The sequence below is a fragment of the Lathamus discolor genome, chromosome 19 (genome assembly GCF_037157495.1).
Source record: "Lathamus discolor isolate bLatDis1 chromosome 19, bLatDis1.hap1, whole genome shotgun sequence".
Taxonomy (NCBI): domain Eukaryota; kingdom Metazoa; phylum Chordata; class Aves; order Psittaciformes; family Psittacidae; genus Lathamus; species Lathamus discolor.
In genome coordinates, this window is record NC_088902.1 from 3,734,764 (window position 1) to 3,761,720 (window position 26,957).

The 26,957-nt window shown below is 55.7% G+C and overlaps 1 protein-coding gene and 1 long non-coding RNA gene across 4 annotated transcripts; one reads left to right on the forward strand and one right to left on the reverse strand.

Moving 5' to 3' along the window:
• Positions 1–674: 674 nt before the first annotated feature.
• On the reverse strand, positions 675–15,369 carry SLC16A1 (solute carrier family 16 member 1). Of its 2 annotated transcripts, none has more exons than XM_065698088.1 (5): positions 15,262–15,369; positions 7,409–7,666; positions 4,072–4,215; positions 2,694–3,542; positions 675–2,205 (listed from the first exon to the last, which is right to left on the reverse strand). In XM_065698088.1, the coding sequence occupies exons 2-5, from the start codon at positions 7,623–7,625 to the stop codon at positions 1,931–1,933; spliced, it is 1,485 nt and encodes a 494-aa protein (XP_065554160.1). In that variant the 5' UTR covers positions 7,626–7,666; positions 15,262–15,369; the 3' UTR covers positions 675–1,930. The 2 variants fall into 2 exon arrangements, with proteins under 2 accessions (XP_065554160.1, XP_065554161.1); XM_065698089.1 differs by lacking the exon at positions 15,262–15,369 and adding an exon at positions 9,144–9,525.
• Positions 15,067–24,050, forward strand: LOC136023556 (uncharacterized). Of its 2 annotated transcripts, XR_010616638.1 has the most exons (4): positions 15,067–15,119; positions 18,903–19,235; positions 19,321–19,544; positions 23,311–24,050. It is a non-coding gene; the product is annotated as an uncharacterized LOC136023556 (long non-coding RNA). The 2 variants fall into 2 exon arrangements; XR_010616637.1 differs by lacking the exon at positions 23,311–24,050 and having other exon boundaries at positions 19,321–22,310.
• The last annotated feature ends 2,907 nt before the right edge of the window (positions 24,051–26,957 follow it).

The window sequence follows — 26,957 nt, forward strand, 5'->3', positions numbered from 1 at the left end:
GCAGAAATACTGTGACTAAATATAGCCCTGCTCCTTCTGGGAGCCGAGCCATGAGAGGAACGGGGCAGAAACAGCCCATGCCCTGCCAGGCTGCCGTGGGAGGAGAGGCGCTGCAGGGCAGAGTCCAGAGCAAGCAGCACTAACTGCACCACGGCACCACAAGGGCCTGGCTCTGCCCTTACAAGCAGGGCAATTACACAGCTTTAGACTGAGTCACTTTATGGCCTAATGCAGGGCAAAAGTTTTCTCTTTCAGAACCTACACACATACACACCCTTCTCTTTCACCTGCACTTTCACAGCAGTGGATCCTAGGAGCAGGTCCACAGCTGGCAGTGGCACCCAGTTCCAAACAGCACAAACAGCTCCAAACAGCGCAGGGCATGGAGATCATCTTTAGAAAATAACTGAGGATTTACTACTGCCATGTTCCCAGCTAACCCAGTCCAAGCAGCAGGAAGTAATTTTACTGGGGGGTTTCCTCCCCTTCGAAGAGGGGTTGGCATCCTGCACCAGTATGGCAATGCCTGTGTCAGTTCCAGTGGTACCAGGAGGTTGGGTACCAGCAGAGCAGAGACTGGGTCTGAGCACAGCTCCTTTCAATGCCAACCCTAAACACATCTCCTTTTGCACACAGAAGTGTGATCTCAGGAAAGAAGTTTAACACTTGATGAGTAAATTGTAAAAAACAAGTTTATTTGAAAAAACTCAGCCTCTTATATGGTTTCTGATCAACATCTGCTAGACCTTGAGAGCCATTAACCTGCTCCACGTACAATGAGATATCTTCCAACACTAAAAAATAAAAAATAAATACATACAAATTCTTTCCTCCCCACTATGTGTCCTAGATGTGAGTGGTTGGGCATCCACTGCCTTAAGATCTCAGTTGAACAGAAGCAAGTAAAAGAGGTTTCTCTAAAGAGATAAAAGCAAAAGCAGAAGGCCTGTCTCAGGGATGTACCATCTCCACCCGCCTCACCCAGCCCCTCCACTCTGCCCATAATCAGGCACCAGAACACCCATCTGGGTGGGACTGATCACAGGGATGCTGTAGTGGAAACCCACCCCACAGAGGGACAGGACCAAGGCTGGCACCACCATGTTCACATCACCCAGCATCAGGCTGAGAAAAGGCACTGCCAGTGCAGAGCTGGGGGATAGGGGGGACCTCAACCCTCCGCACAGAGGGCTTAGGTGCAGGGTCCAGGTCACAGGGGCTGCCACAGCCCCAGAGTAGGCACAGCTGCCTAACATGAACCGCAATCAGCCTTCTCCAACCCAAATATCCCATGAGAGAACAGCCACAGTAAGAGGGATTTTAAAGAACTACAGTAGCTAATGTGTATTCAGAACATACCTAAAGACCACCTACAGAACCAAGAGGCACCAGGCACGGGGGATCAGACCACCCTGCCCCATGCCCAGTTTCCCCTCCGCAGGACCTGCAGTAAGAAGCGTGTGAAGCAGTATTCATCCGGGGCTGGCCCTGAAGCCCATCGTGCTTCAACAGATCCAGTATCCTGCTTTTTTATGGCTTTTTAACAAAACTCCAAACACACCCACCCCCCCCCACCCCGAACAGAATACAGAGCTAAAGCACGTTTTAGAGTTAAGGCTCCTCCAGATTCAGCTAGATATGAAGACTGTAAGGCACATATTAGTACATTCATGTTACTGTTAAAAAGCCAAACTATAAAAAGCCTCCCCCTACCCCTCCCTGCCCGCCCCCCCCCCCCCAAAAAAAACAAGGATACTGCATAAGTGTAGCCCTGTTGAACACAGATGGAAAGAGAACTCAGAGCCTGGTTAAAAAATGAACACCTGGTTTAAACACTTCTCACAGCTGCCCAGCGCCAGCGGAGCAGTGCCCCAGCCACTGCGCCAGGGCAGCAGCACTTCCCCGACACTCCGGGATTGAGACCTGTCCCTCACATGTGGCTCTCCTCCTCTTTGACACCATCCTCCCCACTCTTCTGAGGCAAGGGAGCCACATCGTTGTTTGCCTCTTTCTGCTTCCCAGCCTCGTCAACATTGGTCTCCTCCTCCTTTCCTTCGTGCTTTGCCTTGCCCGCCTTCTGTTCCTTTGCCACCAGCCGGTAGTTGATGCCCATCCCAATGAAGAGGTAGATCCCAGAGACGATGAGGATGACCCCACAGGCCCAGTATGTGTACTTGTAATCACCATACATGTCGTTGAGCTTCCCTGAGGGACAGAGAGGGGACAGCTTAGTGAGATACCCCTAGAACAGCTCCAGGTTGAGGAGATGCTCCCAAGAACAGCCTAAGCCCATCACCCTCCGCTTCAGAGCTCTATTCATGGTATAGAAGGAACCGTAAAAGTCATCCAGTTCCAACCCCTGCCACAAGCAGGGACCCCTTCCACTGGAGCAGCTTGCTCCAAGCCCCTGTGTCCAACCTGGCCTTGAGCACTGCCAGGGATGGGGCAGCCACAGCTTCTCTGGGCAACCTGAGCCAGCACCTCAGCACCCTCACAGGTAAGGCCCCTGCTCCTCTACCCTGTGCCAGGGGCTCAGCCCCCACTTCCTCAGCTATCCTTCAGATGCTGGGGTGGTCCCAGTGCCAGTGCTCACCCCCCTCTCATCCCTGCCCCAGTACTGAGGGCAGCCCATGGCTTAAGGAGACCCACCACCATGCAGCAAGGCCAGATAGGACAGACACACCACACCCTACCTAGCAGAGGGGGTCCCAGAAGCACAGGGCAGCACTCCACAATGGTCACCAAGCCAACGGCGCTGGAGAACCGCTGCGCTCCCACCAGGTCCATCAGGGTCTCAAACAGGACTGAGCTCAGCCAGCCAAAGGCAAAGCCAAAGAAGCCAGCATAAATACAGAAGCCAGCATAGGTGGTGGACATGGGGGCCAAGAGGTGGCACACCCCATTGTAAATCACAGCGATGGCGAAGAAATACTGGATTCTGGGTCTGACCCACTTGGTGTTTGCCATTAGTCCCATGGAAGGTCTGGCCACCATGTCTACAAAGGCGAGGATGGAGAGCAGGAAGGCTGCAGACTCATTACTGATCTTTTTGCTCTTTGCATAATTGCTGAGGAAGACCAAGGGAGCGAACAGCCCGAAGAACATCACCACATTGCCTGAGAGATAGAGCAGGAAGCCCCTGTGCTTGAACAGGGTCAGGTCCAAGAACTTGTTGATCGTCTGCAAAAGTGAGCTCTTCTGTTCCTTGGTCTTCCCACCGATGAGGTCCGTGCTGGTGTCACCAGCCTTCCCAGCTTCCTGCAGCGCCTCCTTAGTGACCTCTTTCTTCAGCTGGTCTGGCTTGGGGCCGATGGGCCGCATCAGGGATCCAGCAACACAACAGTTCAGCAAGAGACCTCCGAGGACGAGGAAACTGCCACGCCAGCCAAAGATGCCAAAGAAGAGCTGGTTCAAGGGTGCCATGGTGGAGAGGAACACGGGGCTGCCTGCCATCGCCAGCCCATTGGCTAGGGGCCGCTTCTTGTAGAAGTACTTGCCAATCATGGTTAAGGCTGGGTTCAAGTTAAATGCAAGTCCAAGGCCTGAAAGGAGAGGAGAAATGAGGGGCTTGGAGCCTGATCATCCCCACAAGCCAGCAGCATCAGCAGAAAGGAGGGCTGGTGCAAAACAAGCAGAGTTTTGGTTCTGGGGGGTTCCACAGCTCCGTTTTGGCTGTATCAGCATCCCAATTGCATAAGCAGCACTTGCCCCTGCTGCTGAACTGGGGGGAGACACCAGGACAGCAGCAAAGCCACACACTGGAATTGGGAAGCCACAACCACCCTGGCTCATGACAAACATTAAGTGGCATGGCACAACCCTAACCTGGGGCAGTAACAACACATGCTCTCTACTGTCTGTACCAAATACCAGTCCCATGTACAGTCACTAGCAGTCTCCCCAGGTTACGTCAGAGACATCTCTTATTAGAATACATAACAGGAATCAGGATTTATGCCAATTCATCACAGTTATTCCTTAATAAATTATTGGGTTTAAACTGCTCCTCTTGCTGCCTCAGAGGAGAACTTACCTCCACTGCAGCCCTATTAGGGCAGAGCCATCACTTACCTCCTACAACCCCAATGCAGAAGTATAGCTCTTCCACCGTGTTGCAGAAGGAGGCTGCAATCAACCCGGTCCCAGAAAGTAAGCCACCTACGATCACGACGGGCCGACTGCCATACTTGTTCACCAGAATGCTGCTGATGGGACCTGGGGAGTGAAAGAGAGATGCTAAGGGATGAGCTATCTTCGCATGAGACATGCGCACAAGCACACTAGAAGCCTGTGGCAGTAATCTCTGCACAGTGATGTTTCACGCTTCACCCAGTGAGGGAATTGGGGTAAGGGAACAGGAGGTTCAGAGGCAGCTGTTGATAAGAGTGACATTTGGTTAGAGCACAGAAAGCTGAGACTTTTCTGAGCAAGCTGCCATCTGTGAGCTAAACCAGGAGCTGCCTGGGCACCAGCTGCCCTCAGGGACAGGGGTTTGGGATAGGGTAAAGTCACCTGTCCCATGCAGTGCTCTGAGCTGGGGGGCTCTGCTCTGCACATGGCCACTTGCCCACCACAGGCTGGGGCCTCAGCAGAAAAGAAAGCAAACAGCAACTGCCCATCTTCAGAGAGAGGTTTCTGATCAGAACCAAAGCTGTTAGGAAACAGCTTCGATGGGCACAGGCAGAGCTCCCCCAGGGCTCACAGAGGAGTAGCCACCCCAGAGAGTCCCAGGGAGAAGGGGTGCTTCTGTTTTCACTGCTGCCCCTAAGGCAGGGAAACCCAATTGCTCTGCACACCCACCTTTTAAGTGCTTCATTATCAGGAGCTTTAATCCAAAGCAAACAGTGATTAGATACTGCAAAGCTTGCTCTACAGATACTAAAACATATTTAAATAAACTGAATGAACACCCATCGAATATTAACAGACCTAGTTTTGCCATTAACAGATAGCAAGGTTGTCAACATGTTATTCATGGGTCCTCAGATGCTACTTGACCTTTTTGCCCAGTTTAAACAAAGTCTGGAGAAGGTTACAGAAGCCCACGGCCAGCACAGTGCCTACACGCTAGCCAGAGCGGCCTGCGACAGTGACACCGACCTGATGGCACCAGCAGCTGGGAAGGGGCCACAGTCTCATGCGAGGCAACAGCAGCATGCGGGGGCTGCCGCATCACCCCAAGCCTCACAGAGCACTCGGCTCTTTGCAAAATCTGGACCTTGAACTCGGCAAACGTGATCCCCTGAACAGAGTCTAAAGGCAGTGGTGGCCTTTCCTCCTGGAAATCCAGGCCAGAGCAGCAGTTCCAAGGGCAGGGAACAGGAAGTCACTGAGGGTAGCAACGTGTGCTCTGGTGGCAGCAATGTGTGCTCCGGTGGCGATTCCCCCAGAGCCCTCTTTTTTAATTAAAAGAAAAAAATAATTCCCAGCCACATGAAGCATTTTGGAACAAATGTTACAGATCTGCCTTGATTATTCATGCTGTGAATTAAAAAAGCAAAATACAAAAAGCTATTAAATAACACAACAGAGTCCTCCCTAATCCTAACGCGGAGCTGGGAAAAGGGCATTGGAGCCAATCACATCCCCATACCCTGATGGTGACTGTGTGGGGCTGCAGGACATGCTGCTCCACCACCCCCAGCCCTGCCCAGGACAGGAGCTACCCCAGCCCTGCAAGATACCATCAGCTCACAAGGTTTTGCCAGAGCCGTGAGCTACATTTTTTGCCTCCAAGCAAGCACACAGCTCCCACAGGAAGGTGCCCGGGGTGGGGGGATGAGGAGAATGGGATGCACACAGGGACTGCTCCAATGCAATTAAGACGCTGCAAAGGGTCTGGGCTAATGGCTGCAGGAGCTCTGGAATGACTGAGCAGGGGAACAGAATGCTCCCATGCTCCAGGAGCTGGGAGATGCACATGGGTAGGTCTGGGGTACCTTCAGCATCCCTGCCACCAGCTGATGGGCAAGCAAGTTCAAGACAGGCAAGCTTCTGGGATTTAATGACAACATTAAGCATTCAACCCAGGCTGGATGGGGCTTAGAGCAGCCTGGTCTAGTGGAAGGTGTCCCTGCCTGTGGCAAGGGGTTGGAACTGGATGAGCTTTAAGGTCCATCCCAACCAAAATCATTCTGTGATTCTATGGTTTCAATGGGAGCAGGGCAGTGCTAGAATGGAAGAAGAGGGACAAGGGGCTGAAGGAGGGAGCTCTCACCCCATCCGCCAGGCAACTCCAGGCAGTGCCACCCCAGGGTGCCCCAGGGAACCAGCTCTGAGCTATTAGGAGAGGAGGAACGGCCCAGATTGAGTCTCATTAAGGCAGTTACATGGTTTACAAGCTTGTTATAACATCGGAGCAGGGAAATGTGCTGGTCGCTTCACCAGCTGAGCGAAGACAAAGCAGAGCCTGTTCCCCCAGAGGAAAAGCCTCGTGCTTGGCCGGGCGCTGACGTCAGCTACTTTGGATGCACAAATGCAGGGAGGGCACAGGCTGCTTGCCAGGCACGGATGGCAGTGGGACAAGCTCCAATGTGCCTCTGAAGTGGACACAAGTCAGCTCCCATTTCGGATTGCTTTCAGCTGAGCAACCTGGTGCAAAGCTGTGTTTGCTGGTGGGTTCGAGACCAGCGAGGCGAGGGCCAGGAGCGCATCACCCCTTGGGAGCACTCCACCTGCCCCTCACCGGTTAAAAAGACAAGGATAAAGCACAACCCGGGGAATAAAAAGCTCCAAGAAGCAGTTTCTGAAGGATGGGGGAAGGAAGCCGCCTCAGTTTAAGTAGTTGTTTTATTCTGCTCATGTCTCTATTTCCAGTGCACATTGCCACCCTCAAACAGCACAAGCTGCCTATGGCACTGCTGGGAGGCAAGAAAGAGAAGGCAGCACAAGGCTTTAGTGCACTCCAGAGTGCAGCTGAGCCATCAGAGCTGACCAGAAACTGGGAACAGATCCCCAGATACAGCTGTTTGCTGAATTCAAATAAATAAATAGAAAAATCAAGGTCTTATCTAAAAGATACCCTGTGAGCTGGGCTCCTGCACATGGCACAGCAGCTCCCCTGGCCCTTGAGCAGGCGCTGGAAGCAGACAGTGTCTGCAGCACACTGTAATAAGGACAAGGGCAGAATTACACAAGTTGTAATTCCCCGGAAAGATTTTACTTACAGCTTTGCAGAGGACAGATTAACCTGGTTTTTGAATTCTGGGCATTAAATAGAACATTTTGAGCAACCTTCTTAAGACAAACTTGCTAAGAGAAGTTTTGGTGTCACATAAGTAGAGAATTCCAGCTTCTAGCAAAGTTCTGCTGGTGTCACTACAGCAAGGTGCAAATCAGACCCAGCAGAAGAACCACATCCTGTACCACAACACACAAGAACATGTACTCCTGCCTCAAGTCCACTTACCTCCTCCATACATAACGGCCAGCATGATGGAAGAAATCCATGAGACTTTGCTGCTGGACGCATTGAAGATGACCTCAATCTCTTTGAAGAACACAGTGATGGATTTGGGGAAGGCATAAGAAAACCCAATAGAGATGAAGGCTCCGACGACCACAGCCCATCCCCATCCTCCTTCAGGAGGGGTGTATCCCACAGGGCCTCCGGTAGCCGGTGGCATCTTGAACCAAGCTGGCAATGACTCAGTCGGGGTTCAAAGATCTGCAAAGGACAAAGTATTACCTCAGCTGAAAGCAGATGGCTGCATCCCACACCCTGGCATCCAACAGCAAGGCCTGACCCCTGCTCACAAGGTTTGGCACAGCACCAGTGCCCAGGACCACCTCCTGGAGAGTTGATCTGATAGGTGAGCACTGGGGGCTCACCAGCACACCAGACTCATAAGACCAGCCCAACACACATGCTCAGATTGCAGCTGGCCTTTAAGAGCCCTGGCTAGCAGGTATTTATAAGCAACAAATGTAAGACATGATACTCTGTCCTAAGCCAAAAAGGGCACGTCCTTGCCAGCAGCAGCCAGAGCATGGCAGTGAAGCAGGAAGGGCTACCAGCGGCTGGACCTGCAGCGGGTCGAGCAGGGCAACAGCCAGGCTCATCAGGGCTCTGCTGCCCAGAACAGAGCCCTTGCAGCATCTCCAGGAGCGTGATCCCAGCACCACCCTGAACCCTTGCAAAATCTCAGGAAGCCCCAGGCCATCCAGAGCAGGAGCAGCACACACAGGTTATTAACTGCCCAGGGAAATAAATCCACATGCACCACACAGGACACCTCCACTTCTGCAAAAGCACACCCGCTAACACTGAAGGTCATGGGCAGTGGCTAAACTTAGCCTGAGCAGTAATCAGGGAAGGCTCCCATATGCTGCCAGCATTGCCTAGGGAGGGAAAATGGGTCCAACCAGAGCAGCCTCAGCAGAGCCCAGAACCCCTGATCCAGGTACAGCTAAACTCTCCTCCCCTACCAAAAAGCACCCCAGCATCAAAACAATTCACCTCAAAAGCTCAAAACCAGAAGGGATTGGAAAATAAATGGGGAAATGTCTTGCAGGCGTGCTCAAGGGTAGAATCTTCTCAAAGAGGCTGAGCAGGTAGAGGATGATTTGGAGCAGTTCAGAGACCTGCAGGGACAGGGTGCTGCTGCACTCGCTCCCTGTCCTGCAGCTGCTGCATGGCTGGATCGTGGCCTGGAACTGGGGCTGCTCAAAAGAAGTTGGGCTGCTTCAGGCAGCAGAGAGCAGCACAAGCCACCCCAGTGAGGAAACGCAACCAGAGCTGCTGCTCACATGCCTGGTTTACAGCATGCAAAGCACCCTGGCTTCACAGCCAGAAACCCCACTGCCTGCATTAACCACCATCAGCCAAGGGGAGGACATCAGCCCCCTTTGCCAGAGCCCCCCTGAAGCTCTGCAGCTCTCTGCCCAGCTGCCCTGGTTCCCACTTGAAGAAAAAGCCACCTTGGAGCAGGAAAGCTTTCTCCAGAGCTCCCCCAAGTCACACCAGACACAGCAACAACTTCAAAGCAGCGTGTTGGCTCAGGGAGGCACAACCTCCCTATTTATAGCACACATCATTCAGGTTCACAGCGATTACCATCTCGTCAACTACTGCTGCCATGCCAGCATCTACCTGGCACGTCCCCTCATGCCCTCGGTACATCACACAGTACTTGAGCACCCGCCTTGTTCTCACTTGCTCCGTGTCACTTCGGTGCACATCCGCGGCTGGAATCCAGGTATCCCAGGTGAAGCTGGTGGCCCAGAGCCACAGGGAGCCCCGGTTCCTACCTGCCACTGAACACACAGGCAGCAGTTACCTGATACAGCACCGGGTTTCCAGAGCCACCCGACACCCGGACACGCTCAAGCCACACCTCAGACCCACAGTGGGCAAGAGGAAGCAAAGCACACGAGGCTGGTCTCCGTAAGCTGCTAAGACTGGTTTAGCCCGACCCAGACACCGATTTTCCTGCATCCCGGCCAGTGCGACACATGACCATCACCCCAGCAGATCTGACTCCAACAAAGGAATCATTTACAAGACGCTGCCACGGGCACGTCCACGGCTGAACTATGCCCATGAGCCAGAGGAGCAGATTTCCTCTCAGGCTTCCGGGGATCATGGTGATCCGAACCCACACCATCCAGGTCCAGCTGCAGGCAGAGCCCGGAGCCGGCACTTATCTGCAGGCACCAGCATCCAGAGAGAAGAGTGCCAGGCTCCACCAAAGCTCACCAGAAACCTTTGGGCTCTCACTATGGGGAGCTGCCCACTCACCTCCCAGGCTCTTGCTGAAAAGCTGCTGTGAACACCAAGTTCTGCTCAACACCACTTCCCCCATGGGCTGTGCACTGGAGTTTGCGGCCACATCTTGCTTTGAGTAACACTGAGCTTTCAGTGAGCTTTCAAGCACTGAAATCATTAAGAGCTGAAACTATCGGGTGCTGGCAACGAGAACCTACCAGCAAGGAACACAATCTACTCGATAGCAGTAAAACTACTGGCAATAAAACCTCTCCAGATCAAAAGCTGCGGGGTGCCGATGAGGTGTTGGGGATTTTTCCCGTTTGCTCCCAAGTTACACCCCCAGGTTTAATTTGAATTCTTCCGCCATTCCCGAGGAGCTCAACTGCACCAAAACGACTGCGGCTCGGTTCATCTCTTTGTTCTTTCCCTGCATTCCTCCTCCTGCGGGTCCTCAGGTGGCATCTCTCTCCAAAAGACAAGACTCTTCCGTGGGTTAGACATGACCTCTCTTGCATTGCTGAGACACAAGGAAAAAACCATGAACTAAGCAAGGCTTGAGACCGTGAAGCAAGATTCCCAAAGCCTGACGCCAGAGGGTTTACATGAGGAGCTCTGCATGCCACAACATTTTTCCCTGACTCATTGAAAAGCTTTAATAAGAAAGGCCAGTTTTAGAAAGCTCTTCCTTCAACCGCATTAAGGCTTCTTACCGATTTCCTCCTTGCCCTCGCACACGAGTTTCAACCTAGAGAGGGGGGAAAAAAAGACCCAAGAAACGGCAGATGTAACGCAGCCAATTCCACTGGAAAACTTCCCTCCCCTTTACAAAAAGGAAAAAAACCCACCCAGAACAGAGTTATGACATTTACAGGCTCTGTTTTGGAAGACCTGCAACGTGTAAGACGTGTTTGGAAGTCAAATTCACAGCTGCCAGGCAGCCAGCTACAGTTTGCCCTATTAGGAAATAAAAACGATCATATTTGCAGTAATTAAGACTGACGAGACCCAGTAATGACTGCGAGTATCACATCTGCTCCCCGTGAGTGCCCTGACTAATCCACAGGAATGGGGAGCCTACAGCAACCCTCCTCTGCACAGCCCTGGCCAGAGCAGGAACGGAGGCTTTTAGGCAATGAGGACTGTGTCATCTCGAAACAGATCCCGCACAAGATCAAAACCCTTTCCATCTCCTCCTCGCCAGCGCCGCTTCCCTTTTCCAGAGGGGCCTGGAATAGGAAGATTCAGACTTTTAAGTTACAGACGGTGGCAAACGGCTGTGTTTTTAAGAGCCCCAGGCTGGCAGGGCTCCAAAGCAGACAGACAGAGGCTCACATTTATAAAAGCACTGCAAATGCCACCAAATATTTCCCAGGTAACCCCTTTATGCAAGCCTCCTCACAAGGCTCCTTCTCCAGGTCAGAGGGAGAGGGATGTCTGCTGCCCATGGCCAGGCACCACACACCTCAGCCGCCAATAAGCCTCTTTTGGCCGCCATTTGGGCCTCCCTCCTGCCTTAGCCAGCTGGACCAACCTTCAGCCGCTTCATACAAGACACCCAGACCAGGCAGGACAGGCACAAAGACCCCATTCCCCAAGGGGGCTTCCACCTCGAGCCTCTGGCAGAGGGGAGGGATGCTCCTTAGAGCCAGCTCCACCGGCCCTATCCCAAAACATCATCCACATGAGGGCCCGGAACACCGCTACCTCTCCCCACCTCAACTTCCCAAATTTAGGCTCTTCCAGCGCTCAACACTTGGTGGGATATCACAGGGATACGAAAACCCCTTTTTGGGGAGCCAGCGGGCCCTGAGCAGCCCTTCTGGCCCCTGTAACTGAACCGAGCTCTCCTACCCACTGCCGAGGGAATGGAGGTGCTGGCAATCCCGAGCTGTTTACAGCCACCAACGCTTTCCAGCTTCAAATGTGGTCAGAAGGGAGCTGAAATAGAGATTGCGAGGAGCTAACGAGACACCATTTTCACCGATTTTAAGCGGGTTTACAGCATTAAGCGCGGAGCTGTAATTCCAGCGGCACCCACAGCCGGGGTTTAACCTGGCAGCACATGGCCTACGTGACTCCTCTGGGCTCTGCACCAAGACAATGGTCGATTGAGGGCCAGGGTGAGGCGAGGGCAGCGGCGAGGGCAGGCTTTGCTCAAGGCCAGCAGCCCGCAGGGGCGAGCTCAAGGTGTGTGCCAGCAGCAGCCCAGCCTGGCACCCAGCACCCTTCCCAGCCAGGACACCCAGCGCAGCCTCCGACGTGCCCCGGTGAGCTAACCCGGGCACGCAGACAGGCTGACGCCACGGGGCACAGCGGCTGCGCTGGCACAGCACCATCCACAGCACGAGCCCCGGCCTGCAGAGGCACGGAGCAGCCCAAACAGGGCCGGAGGCCGTTCCTGGACACCCAGCATGGGGTCTCTCCAGCACACGGAGCCCCAGCGCGGCAGCCGTGACTCGTGTGCTGCAGAAGGCCACAAGCCGCCTTGTGAAGGAGGGCGTTGAGATGGGTTTGTCAGGAGCTTTGGGGGGAAAACCTTCCCACGCAGAAAGACAGGCAGCTATGCCTGCCTACCAGATACCAGACAAGCTCTCATCCGGGGCTGCCGTGCCCAGCTATTAGCAGCAGGGATGCTCAGCCTGTCTGAGCAAGGACCAAGCATCTAACTGGTTTGCGAAAGTGTGAAGTCAAGCCTAAGCAAGCTATCAACAAGTTCAAAGGCAAAAGCTTGGCTTATTTATTATGCATCATTATATTATTATTGGGCTTTTGCAAGACAGCCCCCCCCCACCCCATCCTGCATCCAGCTCTGGGGCCTCAAACATAAGAGGGACATGGAGCTGTTGGAGCAAGTCCAGAGGAGGCCAGAGATGATCAGAGCAGCTCTGCTCTGGAGACAGCCTTGCTGGCAAGTTTCACAGGCAGGTTTGAACACACTCACCCAAAGGGCACAAGGAACCATCTCTTCGGCTCAGAGGTACCAGGGACGGAGCAAAGGCACTGTTGGCGATACAGCCTCATATGCATGCTCCCATCCTTCAGTGAAGGGTTCCCCACAGCACCAGCTGCTGGACCTCAGTGTCGGGTGAGGACAGAGGCTCCCAGCCCCTGTTCAGGTCTCATTCCCACTCCAAGCACAGGCCATGCTCTGCCAGGGAGCAGAGCTGATCCTCCCAACAGCAGCAGGAACACTCCTGGGACATCCCGTGCCCGCCAGGAAATCCTCAGAATGAGAAAAATGTGGTACCTAATAACATCAGATTCCTCCACCAGACACCAGCCAGCCAGGGCTGCTGGGGGCTGCAGAAGGCTGCAAAACCCCGCAGAGTCACTCAAAACGCATGTGCCACCCTCCTCCCTGAAGACAGGAGCGTGAGCTGCCTTTGCATCCACCCGTCTCCACATTGCTGCTTCCTTAAAGCCCCCAAACCAGGTCTGAGGCATGGGAGCCTCACCCAGGACCCAGCAGCAGGCAGATCCTCACTGTTTCAGGAATTAACCAACAGCCCCACACGAATTTACTTCAGCTACAGCACAAATCCATCGCAGCAGCTTTTAGGGCACATTTAGAAGTGACTCATACAGACATTACTGGTGAGAAGCTCCTAGTTCCACCGAGTTCCTGCTATAGGCTGATTCCACAGAAGGAAATAGGAAAAGCCATAAAAGTGAAACAATGAGATTAGCACTAGGGTGCTTAATGAGATGCAACTCGCCTCCCTTAGCCTACGTGCAGCTTTTCAACTCCTCATAAAGGATACCTAAATTAGTAGCACACAAGTCACCGGGTACTTTCCACTTTGGCTGCCAGGTAAATCAGGCCAATTGTGCGAGATAAGAGCCAACAGCACATGTAGCCATTCGCACCTTTGTCAGGAATCACCTCCCATAAAGGGAGGAGGATGCTTCACACCTTCCCCAAAGGGCCAGGACCAGAACAGGCACCCCTATGACTTTGGGGCAGGGAGGTTTGCCAGGCACTTATCTGCCATTAAGAAATCCATTACCCCAGTGATTAATCCAACACTGAGAAAGCCCCTTCTCACCAAGCAACCCCAGTTGCTTCTCTCCCCAAATGCAGAGCCTCACTCTGCCCCCAGCACACCCCAGTTATGGCGTGCATCGGCCCAGTTCTCAGCCCCGCTCCTTTCCCTCCGGACACAGCCAAAAAACTCTCAAAGAGACACAGGAGAATCAGCCAGCACTAAATTACCTCACTTAGCATCAAAATAGGATGCTTGTGCACCACAAAAAAGCTTACGGCTCACAGAAAAGCACAAAAACAGTGTCTTAGATTCCAGGTTTCTTGTCATGCAACTAAGAAACCCCATCTTTCTTCCTCAGAAGAAACTGAAAGCCTGAGAACACGAGCAACCTTCTCGCAAAGGGGTTACTTTAGGGTTGGTTATTTTGGGGTGGTGCTGGGCAGAAGGGGATCAACAGCTTTTCGGCAACTTGTTGTCAGAGGGGAGGACAGAAACCCCACCTCTCCCACCCACTGCAGGTCCAGGTCCTCCATAGTTTTCCCCCGAGCCCCCTCTTAAGGCTCATCCTCTTTCTCAGGTCAACTTCCAAACTGGCCAGCGCTGCCTGCCCTTTCGGGAGGCATTTGCACACCGGTGGCCCACGGGATCCTGAGGCTACCGAACCCCCGGCGGCGACCACCGGGCTCCACCAAGAGCGGTCCTGGCTGCGACGCGCAGCACCCGCACGGGGAGGGATGCGATGCGGGCGGCCGTAACCTTCGGGAGCGCTGCAACAGGTACCGGCCCCGCTTCCCCGCTGCGACCACCGCGAGGCCTTGTCCCATCTCACCCGGCCTCATCGCGGCCCCCCCCCCCGCCACCACCACCGATCCCTGCGGCCGGTAACGCCGCAGGCAGCACCGCAGCGATTGACCCACCGGGAGACCTGGAGCACCGGCGTGGGGCGCGGGTCGCCCGGGGGGGAAAGGGGAAGCCCCCTGCGGCCTCCCCCACGCGGTTCCGGGGGAACCGGAGCTGCCCTCCCCGGTGCCCCCAGCCTCTTATCGGCTGCCTTTTTGCCCCCCGCACCCACCGCTATCGGGCACCGGGTAGGACACCACGGCGCCGGTCAGGACCGGCCGGAGAGGTGAGGACCCCCCGGGGAGGCAAAGCATCCCCAAGGCCACCCGGGACCCCCGAAGCTACCGGCCGCTCCCGTGACCACTGAGGGAGGTTACCGGGACGAGAGCGCGGGGTCACGGCCGGACAGGCCGGGGGTGTGCGGGCATGTGAGTGGCCCCGCGGGACCCTCACCCATGCGGCCGTGCCGAAGCAGGAACAAAGCACGAGCTCCCCGTACTCACCGGGGGGGGGGGGGGGGGGGGCCGGAAGGCCCGGAACCGCGGCTCCGGTACAGCCCTGACCCACCGAACCCGGCGGCACCGGTAAGTGAGGACCCGAGACCGCCGAGCCCAGCGCTGCGGAGCGCTCGGAGCTCCCGGTGCCCCCGGCACCGTCCCCACGCTGTCGCCATGTCCCGTCCCGCCGCCCGCCACGTGGAGCAGCCGCCGCCGCCGCGAGCCCTACCTGCGCGTGCCGCCGCCGGCCGAGTGCCACCACCCCCGCCCCCCCCCGCCGCTCTTAAGGGGCCGCGCCGCGGAGGGCGGGGAACCGGGAACGGCACCGACCGGCGAGCACCGCCCCCCCCCCCCCCCCCCCCGCCGCGCCACGTGCGCGTCGCCCCGCCAGCCCCTGTGTGTCCGGTCCCCCCCCCCCCCCCCCGGTTCCGTACCCCCCCCCCCCCCCCGCCGCCATCCCCGTCACAAGGACCCCTCCTGCCCCGCACGGCCCCGGGAGCGGAGGCAGGGCCCGGGCGAGCCGTGCGCCCCGGCACGTACCGCCCCGCGGCGGGGAGAGGCGGCGGAGGGCGGCAGCGCAGGCCGGTGCCCGGTGCGCGGGGCCCCAGCGTGGCGGCGGGGAGCGCGGTGTCGGAGAACCGTAGGGGTAACCCGGCTGGAAAAGCCCTTTCGGCTCATCCGGGCCAACCGCTCCCAGCGCTGCCAAGGCCACCCCTAACCCATGGCACTGAGGGTGGGTGAACACCTGCAGGGCCGGTGCCTGCAGCCCTGCCCTGGGCAGCCTGTTCCAATGCTGAGCACCCTCTGGGGCAGGAATTGCTCCTCAGCTCCATCTAAACCTGCCCTGGGGCAGCTTGAGGCCGGTTCCTCTTGTCCCATCCCTTGTTCCTTGGGAGCAGAGTCTGACCCCACCACACTACAACCTCCTGGCAGGTTTGTGGCAGCCTCGCCGAGAGGCCCACACGGATGCGGCCGGGACTCCGCACGGAGCGGCAGCATCTCGGAGACTTCCCTTTGCTGGTGACTCCTCCGGGTGTGCCAGGCGTGGGGAGGAGCGGGCTGTCCCCCTGTGCCCTGCCGAGGCGCCGCGTCCCTGCCGGTGAAGCATCCTCATGAAAGCCACCGGCTGCGGTGCTGTACGTGAGCACCACGGAACCTGTGCGTGTTGCCAGCCTGAGCTGGCAGCCTGGCTTTGCACCGAGGCAGTGACGTGCGCTGCCTGTGGGGGATGTTTCTGGTGTTGCTGTGATTATTTCAGTCGGAGCGAGGCCCGTGCAGCCTCTCCTGCAGTTGCCTCGAGCTGGATGTTGTTGGCATCCCATTCATTCCACTCACCATTCCGTTCTGCAGAAAAAAACGGGCCTGGGCTCGATGTGCTCGGTACCTGGGTGTGTGGGAGAGGCCCTTGCGTCCCAAGTAGATCCTTGTGTCCCCATCCTCACCCTCTAGATGCGCCTGTGGCACCAGTGCCCAGTGTTCTTCATTCCCATGAATGCTGCACAAAAGGGCTGTTACCTGTGAATGTTTTCCTTGAGTTGCCATTTCCCACGTCCTGGTGATGCTAATTGTCTTCTGGGCCATGAGGGCTGGGGCAGCTCTGCTCTGGAGCCAGGCTGAGAGAGCTGGGCTGGGGCAGCCTGGAGAAGAGAAGGCTCCTGAAGGGGAGACCTGAGAGCAGCTCCAGTGCCTAAAGGGGCTGCAGGGAACCTGGAGAGGGGCTTGGGACAAGGGCCTGTAGGGACAGGCCAAGGGGAATGGCTTGAACCTGCCCGAGGGGAGACTGAGCTGAACTCTTAGGCAGAAGCTCTTCCCTGTGAGGGTGCTGAGGCGCTGGCACAGGGTGCCCAGAGAAGCTGTGGCTGCCCCATCCCTGGCAGTGCTCAAGGCCAGGTTGGACACAGGGGCTTGGAGCAAGCTGCTCCAGTGGAAGGGGGCCCTGCCCGTGGCAGGGGTTGGAGCTGGATGAGCTTTGAGGTTCCTTCCAACCCAAACCACGCTGGGATTCATTCTGTGATTCTGCGTTTAAAGTTCTACTTTATTTTAGTGTCAAAAGCAGTGTGGTGCTGTTCAGCTCAGAGCCCCGAGAGGGGAAGAAAGGCAAAAGCAGTCACACTGCACAGATGGAACTGGAGCAGCCACAGAGGAGGCTCAAGCCCTTCCCCTCAAAGGCAAGCACCGCTCCTCACATCGCAGGAGCGTGTTCACGGCTGTGCTCTGTGCATGTCAGGGCACCTTATGGGCCAGGTGCGCCCAAGGAAAGACCAGGGACTACAACAAACTCCTTCACCCACTTCTGAGGCAAGATACCATAAACCAAAGCGAGTGGGTGGGAGGTTTGCTTGATACCTCTGTTTCTGTGCGACTTCACAGGGAGAGGTCTGCGCCCTGTTTTGCTTATACAACAAGATGAATAATTACTTAAAGGGGCCGATTTGGATCGCTGAGATTTCACAGAGTCCCAGGTTGGTTTGGGTTGGAAGGGACCTTAAAGCTCATGCAGTTCCAACCCCTGCCATGGGCAGGGACCCCTTCCACTAGAGCAGCTTGCTCCAAGCCCCATCCAACCAATTTTAGTGTAAAGTTCTTACTTTGACAGCTGCCCTAACCTCTTTGTGGTTAGTATCTTATCATGCAAGTTGATTCCCTCTGCCAAGAAGTTGCATACTTCTGAGGCATCACCATGAAAATGGAGAGAAATAGCCAAGTGCACACAAAAGAATTACACTGATAATAAGAACATGAAGAAAAGCTTTGCTGTTCTTTAACATCCTGTCTTGGATCAAGTGTTCTGCATGGCCCGTGCCAGCTGGAGGTGGGAAGTACGCAGGGTTCTCAGCCAGGGATGCGTGGAAAGAGCAGGCGAGAAGCCGTAGGACTGTGCTGCTGCTCTTTCTCCATCTTGTAGGAAGTGTCAAGGAATCCTTCCTGCTCTGTGCCACTGCATATCTGTCTCCTTTAAAAGACGGATTTAATAGTAATCCCATCAGGAATTTTTTTCTAGTGAGGAAAACAGGATATTGTTTCAGGATATCAGGCAACAAAGCTGTCCTTGAAAAGCAACCTTGAGCAGCCTTGCAGTCCTGCTACTGGCTGCATGTACTGTGGCCACTAAGCAAGTTCAAAGTAGGGTACAGCCAAACCGTTTTTCTTCCAGGGTGCAAGAGAGACCATGGCAGAGCAATTCAAGATCAGGTTTTCTGTGTCCTGTTGTAAACTCTAAGGGCTGTAGTAATCTTAAAATACAATCACTAGCTCTGGTTTCCTTTGGAGTTGATGTCTCTAGCAGGTGTAAAAGTCTAGCTCTCTCATCTGTCATGAATACACATGTCCTGCTTGATAAGAGAGGTAACATGAGTCCAAATCCAGGAATTACTGGGAATCTCTAGGGAAAGTCTGTTCTTTCGAGATATCCTTCCTAGTTTCCTGACTAAGCTTTGGGAAAAGGTTTTCTGACCTTTTGGATTCACATTTCAACTGAGCTTCCAGGCTTTGAGTTTACCCATCACAGCAACCCTGTGACAATGGACAGGGAAGAGAAGGTGTCAGAGCCCGGTCCTTGGGGAACGCACAGGTTCTGCCTCCGTTGCATGACAAAAGACATTGTTCAGGGGTGTGTTGGTGTAACTGCCTCTGTTGATGTTTAGAAAATAATCTGCCTTAGGAAGAATGTGTCTGCTTCTGTTTAAAATGGCCCTTAATGCGCTGTAGCAAACCTTTGCAGTTGTGGTTTGTCTTTACACTCATTTAGGTCAACGCTTATTCTCACCCATTGGGCTCCTTTTGCTGCTCTGTCCCCTGCCTGCCGTCGGGGTCACCCATGCATCCCCTTGGGGATGCAGGACATTCTTCAGCCAGGTTGTGTCTCCACAGAGTGGTCCCAAGTGCCCGGGTCCAGACAGCAGTGACTGCATCAGAGAGACCTGCATCTGCTGGCGTGACGGCAGAAAGAGGAGTCAAGGTGTTTCTTCCACTCACACCCTATAGCTGTTACCCAATGGTAGCAGAGCTAATTCCTTGTCAGAATCGGTTGAAGGGGAACTGTGATGAGACAAATGCAGTCATTTGGAGCATGAGATGATGTGAGCCCAGCAGAAGGAGGATAATCTCCCATCGTCTCTCCCAGGAGTACTGACCAAAGGGTGACTGCCACCTCCATATGAGCCCAAGGACTGCATAGTGGCAGTTAGAAGCACGTGGCAGCAGGTAAGCTGGTCCTGCTGTTGCTGTGTGGGAAGAGGGTAACTGTGTTCTGTGGAGAACTTTTCCTGCTGCATTTGCTTTGATCCAGCTTTTCTGCATCCCGCCTGGGAGATGCACCATGCCACATGCCTGGCTCCAGCCTGGCACGCCTGCTCTCCACTGCCAGGAGAAGAATGATCCCCTTGGCAAGCTTGCTCAGAAATAAGGGATCCTTGACCACATGGAGCCCACGTAGCAAATGTTAAGAGACGTCACATGTAGGCTGCAGTCCTCCCTTGACCCTGGCACTGTGCCTGTTCCTCATCTTCTGGGGTAAGTGCTCTCTGGCTCCTTTCCATGGGCCCCTCGTGCTGCAGTCTACACCAGCGTGTCACCTTTTGCCAAGGAGCTTATCTGGCACAAGAAACACTATCTCTGTTCCTCCTCCCTTGCTGTCCCTGGAGCCAGAGGAAAGCGATGCTATTCCAATGTACTTTCCAATGCTAATTCACTGCTCTGGGAGGACTTGGGAGGGTCTTCACTTGCTCTTCAGGCAGCGCGGGGGCTGCCATCCTTCCCTGCAGATTGCCATTCCATATGTTCCCAGTGCAGTGACTCGTTCCTTCCACGCTTTCCTTCCTCATGTCCCAAGCGCTGGCTGCCTGACAAGCACATCTTGGCAGCTCTGAGTAAGCAGCTCATCCTATAGGGTCTATAGCAGGTGCTGTCAGTGCCTCTGCGCAGGCAGGGGAAGGGGTTCAACCCTCTGCTTGGAGGAGAATCCCACGCTGGGAATTGCACCTCTGCAAGTGAGCGGCCTGGGATGGGGCATCACCACGTGCTGTGGGTGACACAGAGGCCCCATCCTCAGCGTGGATGAATGCCCAACTCCAGCCCAGCCACACCGCTGGCCTGTTCAAGTCCCAAACCAGTCTGACCAGCGGGAGAGCCTGTCCTGCAGCATACACCAGATGGTGGGATCATCTTCCTCAGCAAGTTTCTGGCAGACCTGGGGACCCCTGAGGAAAGAGGCAGGGATACCAGGAGTACTTCTCACTGTGTCCAGCTCTCCCATGGGATCACTGCTGTCCCAGAACATGCTGTTTTAATGACTCTATTCCTGTTCTTGGGGTGGGGAGGAAAAGGTGGGAGCTCTGCATATTATTTTAACCATATCCTGCACCAAATAGCTTCATATGTCAATAACGCTGCCTCACCTGCGTGTAACTCTCCCTCGTATTTCTGCCCAGAGAGCATGTTTCTTCCTTGTTTCATAGCCTGCCTTGTGTGATCCCTGGATGTTGGGAGGCTGGTGGCATTTATGGCCGTGTCTCTTGATCTTCAAGCAGGCTGCAGCATCTCTCCCTCTTCTCTGAAAGAGATCTCTGGATCCATTTCCACTGCTGGTGGGTCTGGTGACTTGGCTGCTCCTGGAAGGATGGCGCCTTCAGTGATCTTGGGGTAGCATCACCATGGGGACAAGCTGGAGCTGCAGGCTGCTCTCCAGCTCTGCTCCTGCTTTGCAGTGTGTGCAGCAGGTGTTTCCTTGGGATGTTGCACAAAACCTGGCTCCTCTTTCTAGTGCTTGAAATCTGCGGTCCTGCACCATCCTGGGCAAGCTTGGGGCACTCTCAGAGGTCTGAAAAGGAAGGGAGAGGACAGCCTGAGAGCCAAGTGGACAGCAGGCAGCCTGCCTTCCTCCAGGCACGGGGCTTGCCCCGCCGGCCCTGCCTCCTCTTGGCCCTGGCTGTGCTGCTCCCACCGCTCCATCGCACAGGGTTGCCCATTAGCCCTGGGGCAGCGATTCCTGCTGCCTCCAGTAACCACCAGCCCTCAGTGCTCCCCGGGTGGGGGATCACTGGGAAGACCCAGGGCACTTGGGGCTTTGGCACATGAATGTGTGGAGACTGGGAGCCGCAGGGCAGGAGCAACAGAATCTGATGCTTTACCAAGCACCGCTTATGGAGGAGGCAAGCACTGGCCAGGGCGAGCGCCACAGACCTGGGTGTGAAACATCATGCTCCCAAACCCCATGGATGGCCTCAGCCACCATCAGGTCACTCCTGGCTGCTAAGTGGGGCTGTGTGCTCCTGCCCCACGCTGTGCTGTCGATGTCTCCCCTGGTACCCTCCTCCCAAGCCACTGAGATGTCAACGGCTGCGTGAGTCCCTGCTGAGCACTGAGCCAAGCGCCTGCCGAGAACAGACAAAACACAGCCCCCAGTATTTGTTCTGAATCCTGCCCAGAGCTGCTTTGGCCTCAGTGAGGCTGGAGGATTATTTTCTTTAAGTATTTTTAAACCTAGAGCCTGGCAAGTACCAGAGGGCTGGGATTTCCTGGCCTAAGCACACAGGTTGTGGACATCCAGGAGCCTGCTTCTGCCACTCCACCTGGGAAGCCATGGCTGCCAGCATTGGGCTGAACCAGGATGATCTTAAGGTCCTTTCCAACCCTAACTATTCTGTGATTCTATGACCAAGCTGGCAGGTGCTTGGGAAGGCGCTTGGAAAGGAGGCAGCCTGCGGAGGGAGCAGTTCATGCTCTCCTGGGGCTCCATGCGTGCAGCACCCCATGGGCTGAGCATTCGTGTCCATCCTCAGAGGAGACACCGAGCCCTGTCCCTCTGCCAAGCCAGCACCAGTGCAGAGCTCCATGCCACAGGCAGCCTGGGCTGCTCCATTTCTAGGTGAGCATCAGGAAGGACGGACAGAAGCTGCAGGGAGGAGGTCAGGGACATGCTCACTGCCTCCTGCATCAGCCCTCGGGTGAGCTGCTGATGGGTCAGACTGGGTATCCAAGCAGGAACACCACTGGAGCCACATCACTGGGCTGTGTGGGGCGAGCACGGGTGAAAGGCAGCGAAAGCAGAGCTCTGCATCTTGTACTGTCCTCATGGCTGGGTTTACCTGCGCTGCTGCCTCCATGTTTCCCTTGCTGGCAGGAGCTGGAAGTAGTTTGCTCCCATTCAGCTCCGGTGAGCACACAACCTGTTGTGTACATGTGTCAATACACATTTGTGCTGCTTGTTCCAAAACCCGACTTGTTCTGGACCCAGAGAGCTGGGGCTGACAATGCCGGGAAAGCCACAGCCCGCTGGCCTCGTCCCACTGTGCTTGTTTGGGGAAAAGATCCCTGGAGAGGAGCTCACAGCCTGTGCCCGGTACAGGGTTACTGCTGACAAGGAGCAGCCCCCAGCTATGGGCAGGGGTGGGGGGGTCCCACAGGCTCTGCTCCCTTCCAGGGCCCAGCTCAGCATCATTCCCAGCCCTGGGGAGGAGGGAGCGGGGAGCAGTGCCCATGGCCAGTGGAGAGGAGAGGGGAGGGGAGGTGGTGGGGCCACAGGCAGTGGTCAGAGCCCATCCCAAAGGCTTGCTTGGAGCCGGCTCCTTCTGAAGTGGGTCAGGTCCCTTCCCTGCACAAACACAGGCCTAAGTCCAGCACCACCAAAGTACACTGAAAGCTGGAGGCACTCCTGGCCCCAGTGCAGGCCTTGGGGACTTTGCCTTGTGCTGCCAGGGAGGCCAGGATTTCGTGTCCTGCCAGCAGCAAGGGTTGGAGTGGGATGGACTCAGGTGGCTTTTCCTTGGGAAGCAGCTGCTGCTTCGTTAGGGACCTGCATCTGCTGCTCCATCACACATCCCACCTCTGCATCACCGGGATGCTCTGCCCACCCTGCAGGTCCTGCTCCTCTGTCTCCTCTTCATTCACAGCCCCTCACAAACCACTCTCAGCTTCGTGCTGCTGCTTGGTGGCTGCACAGACAGTCTAGGAGATAGCACTGTCCTTAGGGGTGAGCAGCAAGGAGTTCGTGTGAGAGAAAACACATTTACGGACCCCAAGTCCTGCCTTCCAAGTCCACATTTCTAGGGATAAGGTTCGGGTCAGTGTCTGTCAAAGCTGGTTCTCACTGGCAAATTCAGTTCTGCTTTCTTAGAATCCCAGGCTGGTTTGGGTTGGAAGGGAACTTAAAGCCTTAAAGCTCATCCAGTTCCAACCCCCTGCCACGGGCAGGGACACTTTCCACTGGAGCAGCTTGCTCCAAGGCCCATCCAACCTGGCCTTGAACACTTCATGTGCTTCTCGTGTTTGCTTTACACAGGCTCCAGTGGCTGAGCTGTACAAGCAGAAGATGCATAACGCAATTTAATGAGTCTTATGTACAAGCCAGAACTGCTTCCTCACCCAGGCAGATGCCCAGTGAGATGTCTTTTGACCTACCTACCCACCACAGAGGCAAAACAGCCCATGGCATGACCACCAGCACGGGCACAGGGTGTGTGCGTGCTCCATCTCCAAAGAGCCTCAGACGAAAATCCTTGCAACAACCCCAGTTACCATCTAAACAAATCCCGGATCTTCCATAAACGGAGAACGGGGTTAAATGTGCCGAATAAGCTGCTCCTTCTGAATTATCATCCCTGCTCTAATAATAGCTGATAAGCCGGTCTTTTGTGGGACAACAAACATTTGTGTTATTCTCCAAGCCCAGCTCCAGGAGAAATAAAGCCAGCCCTTGTTTGGAAGCAGGAGGTCATGCTCCATCTTAGGATAAAGGCGCTCCTACCCTTTCCCTGGTTTCCAGGGTTAAAAGAACAAAATGTATTGGGTGACGAAGAAACTTAGAGAAAATGAGAGCAGGAGCAGCTAAAGACAAGTGGAACACGCTGGCATTAGGCTCCCCTCACATGTGTGTTCAGCAGATAATTTGTTATCATCCCAGTCCAAAGTTAACCTGCTGGAAAGCTGCTGTGGGAGACTTGGCCGCATCTGCAGTGTTTCAGATTGCAGTGTTTCAGCTGCCACAGAAGCTTGTTTTTGATTAAACCCCTTGCTGCCGGGTACAAATACTTCTTTTTCTCTGGGTGGAAGTTCATTGGGGCACAAGCACCAAAGATCATTAATCCCTGCTAAAACACAGACTGTGTACCTAGCGCTGTGGCTTGGCCAGCCGCGGCTCTCATGGGGCTGGGTGACGCGGCTCCGCAGTCTCCACTTCCCCATCCCACGCTGGAGGGAGGAGGAAGAGGATGATGGCGGGTTTCCTCCCGCCCTGTGCCAGCCCTGGGTTTGGGGGATCCAGGCATGGTCCCGGTGGGTTGGGGTCTCGCATCACTGCACTGCTCAGGTGTCCATCTCCCCTCCTGCTGCCCCCCGATCCCCCCGTGCAGCTCCAGGAGCCCCAGCGCAGGGGTGTTCTTCATCATCTCCTTCTTGGCCACAGCAGGAAGCTGTGGTCAAGGCTGCCCCAGCTCATCTGCTATTCTTACACAGCTCGGGGGACGTGAGTGTGTTTTTGCTGTCTTGGAGACTGGATTCGCCTCCGCTATGACTTGGAAAAGCAGATGACGATGTTGCAGGGAGCCAAGGGAGCAGAGGGGGAGGTACGTAGCGTGGGGTCACAGGAGACATTGGTCCGGCCATCAACAGCCACAGACCTCTTCAGGGCCCACACAGCATCCCAGCCACTAGCCCCCTTTGCCTCCACAAGATGCCCTGATTGTGCTCTGCCAGGATACCTGGGGTTCAGCTCTTTACTTTCCCTCCCCAGGTCTGGGCTCTGCTGAATCCATCCCACACAGGAGGAGCCCAGCACCATGGAACACGGTAGGGATCCGGCTCTGGAGCACTGTGTGCGATGCTGCATGTCAGGATGCACAACTGCATCTCCCCTCTGCTCAGGGATGCTATTCCTGGGAACAGACCCCAGCCCTACGCTGCCAGGGCAGGAATGGCAACTCCATCCCATTGCCAAGTTCCCTCACACCCGCAGAAGCTCTGCGCCCTGCCACAAAGCTCTGGCATCACATCCCAGCCTCTTGTGCACCTTGGATAGCCTGAGGTGCCAAATAGCACCAGCCACCCTTGGGTAGCAAATCCTCCTCTGCTGAAGAGTCCCAGACCAAGCTCCAGCAAAGTCCTGGATGATGTCCTGTGCATGTCCTCATGCATCCTCAGCCATGGACACAAGACAAGGGATAATGGGTTAAAACTTAAACAGAGGAAATTCAGGCTGGATCTGAGGAAGAAGTTCCCTGTGAGGGTGCTGAGGCGCTGGCACAGGGTGCCCAGAGAAGCTGTGGCTGCCCCATCCCTGGCAGTGCTCAAGGCCAGGTTGGACACAGGGGCTTGGAGCAAGCTGCTCCAGTGGAAGGGGTCCCTGCCCGTGGCAGGGGTTGGAGCTGGAGGAGCTTTAAGGTCCCTTCCAGGCCAACCCAGTCTGGGATTCTCTGCTGGGGCAGCACATGCACGTGGCTGTGTAATGCCATAACAGGATTACCCTGGGACACGATGGCTGTGAAATAATCCATGGGTATCATTCAGTAAATCCCAGGATCCAATTACCCTTCCACATGACACCCTTCCCGGGCAGGGGGAGGCCGGGGGGCCACAGCCCAGCTCCCTGCCCCCCCAGCAGCCTCCAGCTCAGCCCCTCTGCTCCCTGCCCCTCTCTGCCTCCGTGTCACTTACGATTAGCACAGTTTGTGTTACCCCGCGGGAGCCCCGAGCCTCTGCCAGGCTCTGTTGTGTTTCCTCGCCCGGCTGCGCGCTCCCAGCTCTGTGCTGGCCTCCCTGCCCAGCCAGACCTGGAGCCGGGGAGCTGCTGCTCTGCTCAGGAAGCGAGGCTGGGATGGGATGGGATGGGATGGGATGGGATGGGATGGGATGGGATGGGATGGGATGGGATGGGATGGGATGGGATGGGATGCGATGGGATGCGACGGAGCCAGCCTGGCTGGCCAGGAGGTCCATGGGATGCAGGAGAGGAGGGCCCCGGCACGCATCCTGCCTCCCACAGCAACACAGTTGTTTGCAAACAGTTTTCCAGGGCATTTTCCTTGTTCCAGCAGCTGCTCACGGCAGCCAGCATATCCCTTTCTGTGAGAATAAAGCCTGGGGCATGGGTACACCAGCACTCCAGGCCCTGGCAGCAGTGCCAGGGCATGCAGGACGCCCCGCGGCCGGTTCAGCATGCTCTGCTATGGGCACCGCAGCCGCTGCTGGTGCTGGCAGGGGTTCAGACACCAGCACTGCTGCCAAACCAAGCAGGGACTGTGGCCAGATGCAGATTTCGGCTCCGGGTTTGGAGCCTTTGAATCACTGGCCGGCTGCCAGGCTTGTTATTTGTTAGTCAAAGTATTGTTTTCCCGAGTGAATTTCGAGCTGGAGAGAGGAGCCGGGCAGAGGGAACGTGGTGGGGAGCCCTTGTCATCCCCAGTGCCACGGGAGCAGGGGCGAGGGCAGGATGCTGCAGTGTGCTCCCCCCTGCCCAGCAGACCCCAAGCGTGCAGTGGCTGCGGTGGTACCAGCAGAGCTTCACACCAGGAAGCCTTGAATTCCCCTCAGCTGCAGGGGGAATACAGCCAGAACTCACACACATGGGGCAGAGCCCATGGACCAGCCTTGTCTGGAGCAGGGTCTGCATCCCTGCAGATCCCAAACACTGCATAAGCCTCAGTGAGGAGTCAGAGGCTGGTGACCCCAGGCATGGAGCCCCAGCGTGAGCAGGGGATTCCTGACATCCCTTTGTGTCTGGAAAACCCTGGGGTCTCACCTTAACCAGGCCTTGGTCCTGCCTGGGTCTGCTCAGCTGGATGCTGGAGCCCATAGAGGCACATACTGGCCCTTAGCTCGGACCACACGCTGCCCGCTTGCCCTCCGGCACAGGGAGCTGCTCTGCACCTAGAGCGTTGTGCTGCACCGGTTTGCACTGGCTGAGCCCAGGGGTGCAGGCAGCATTCCTGGAAA

Excerpts from the sequence above, each read along its gene's own strand:
- SLC16A1 (XM_065698088.1), bottom strand. The coding sequence starts at position 7,625 with ATGCCACCGGCTACCGGAGGCCCTGTGGGATACACCCCTCCTGAAGGA. Across the intron at positions 3,543-4,071 it reads CTGCATTGGGGTTGTAGGAG|GCCTTGGACTTGCATTTAAC; the intron begins GTAAGTGATGGC and ends CTCTCCTTTCAG. Across the intron at positions 2,206-2,693 it reads TCTGGGACCCCCTCTGCTAG|GGAAGCTCAACGACATGTAT; the intron begins GTAGGGTGTGGT and ends TCTGTCCCTCAG.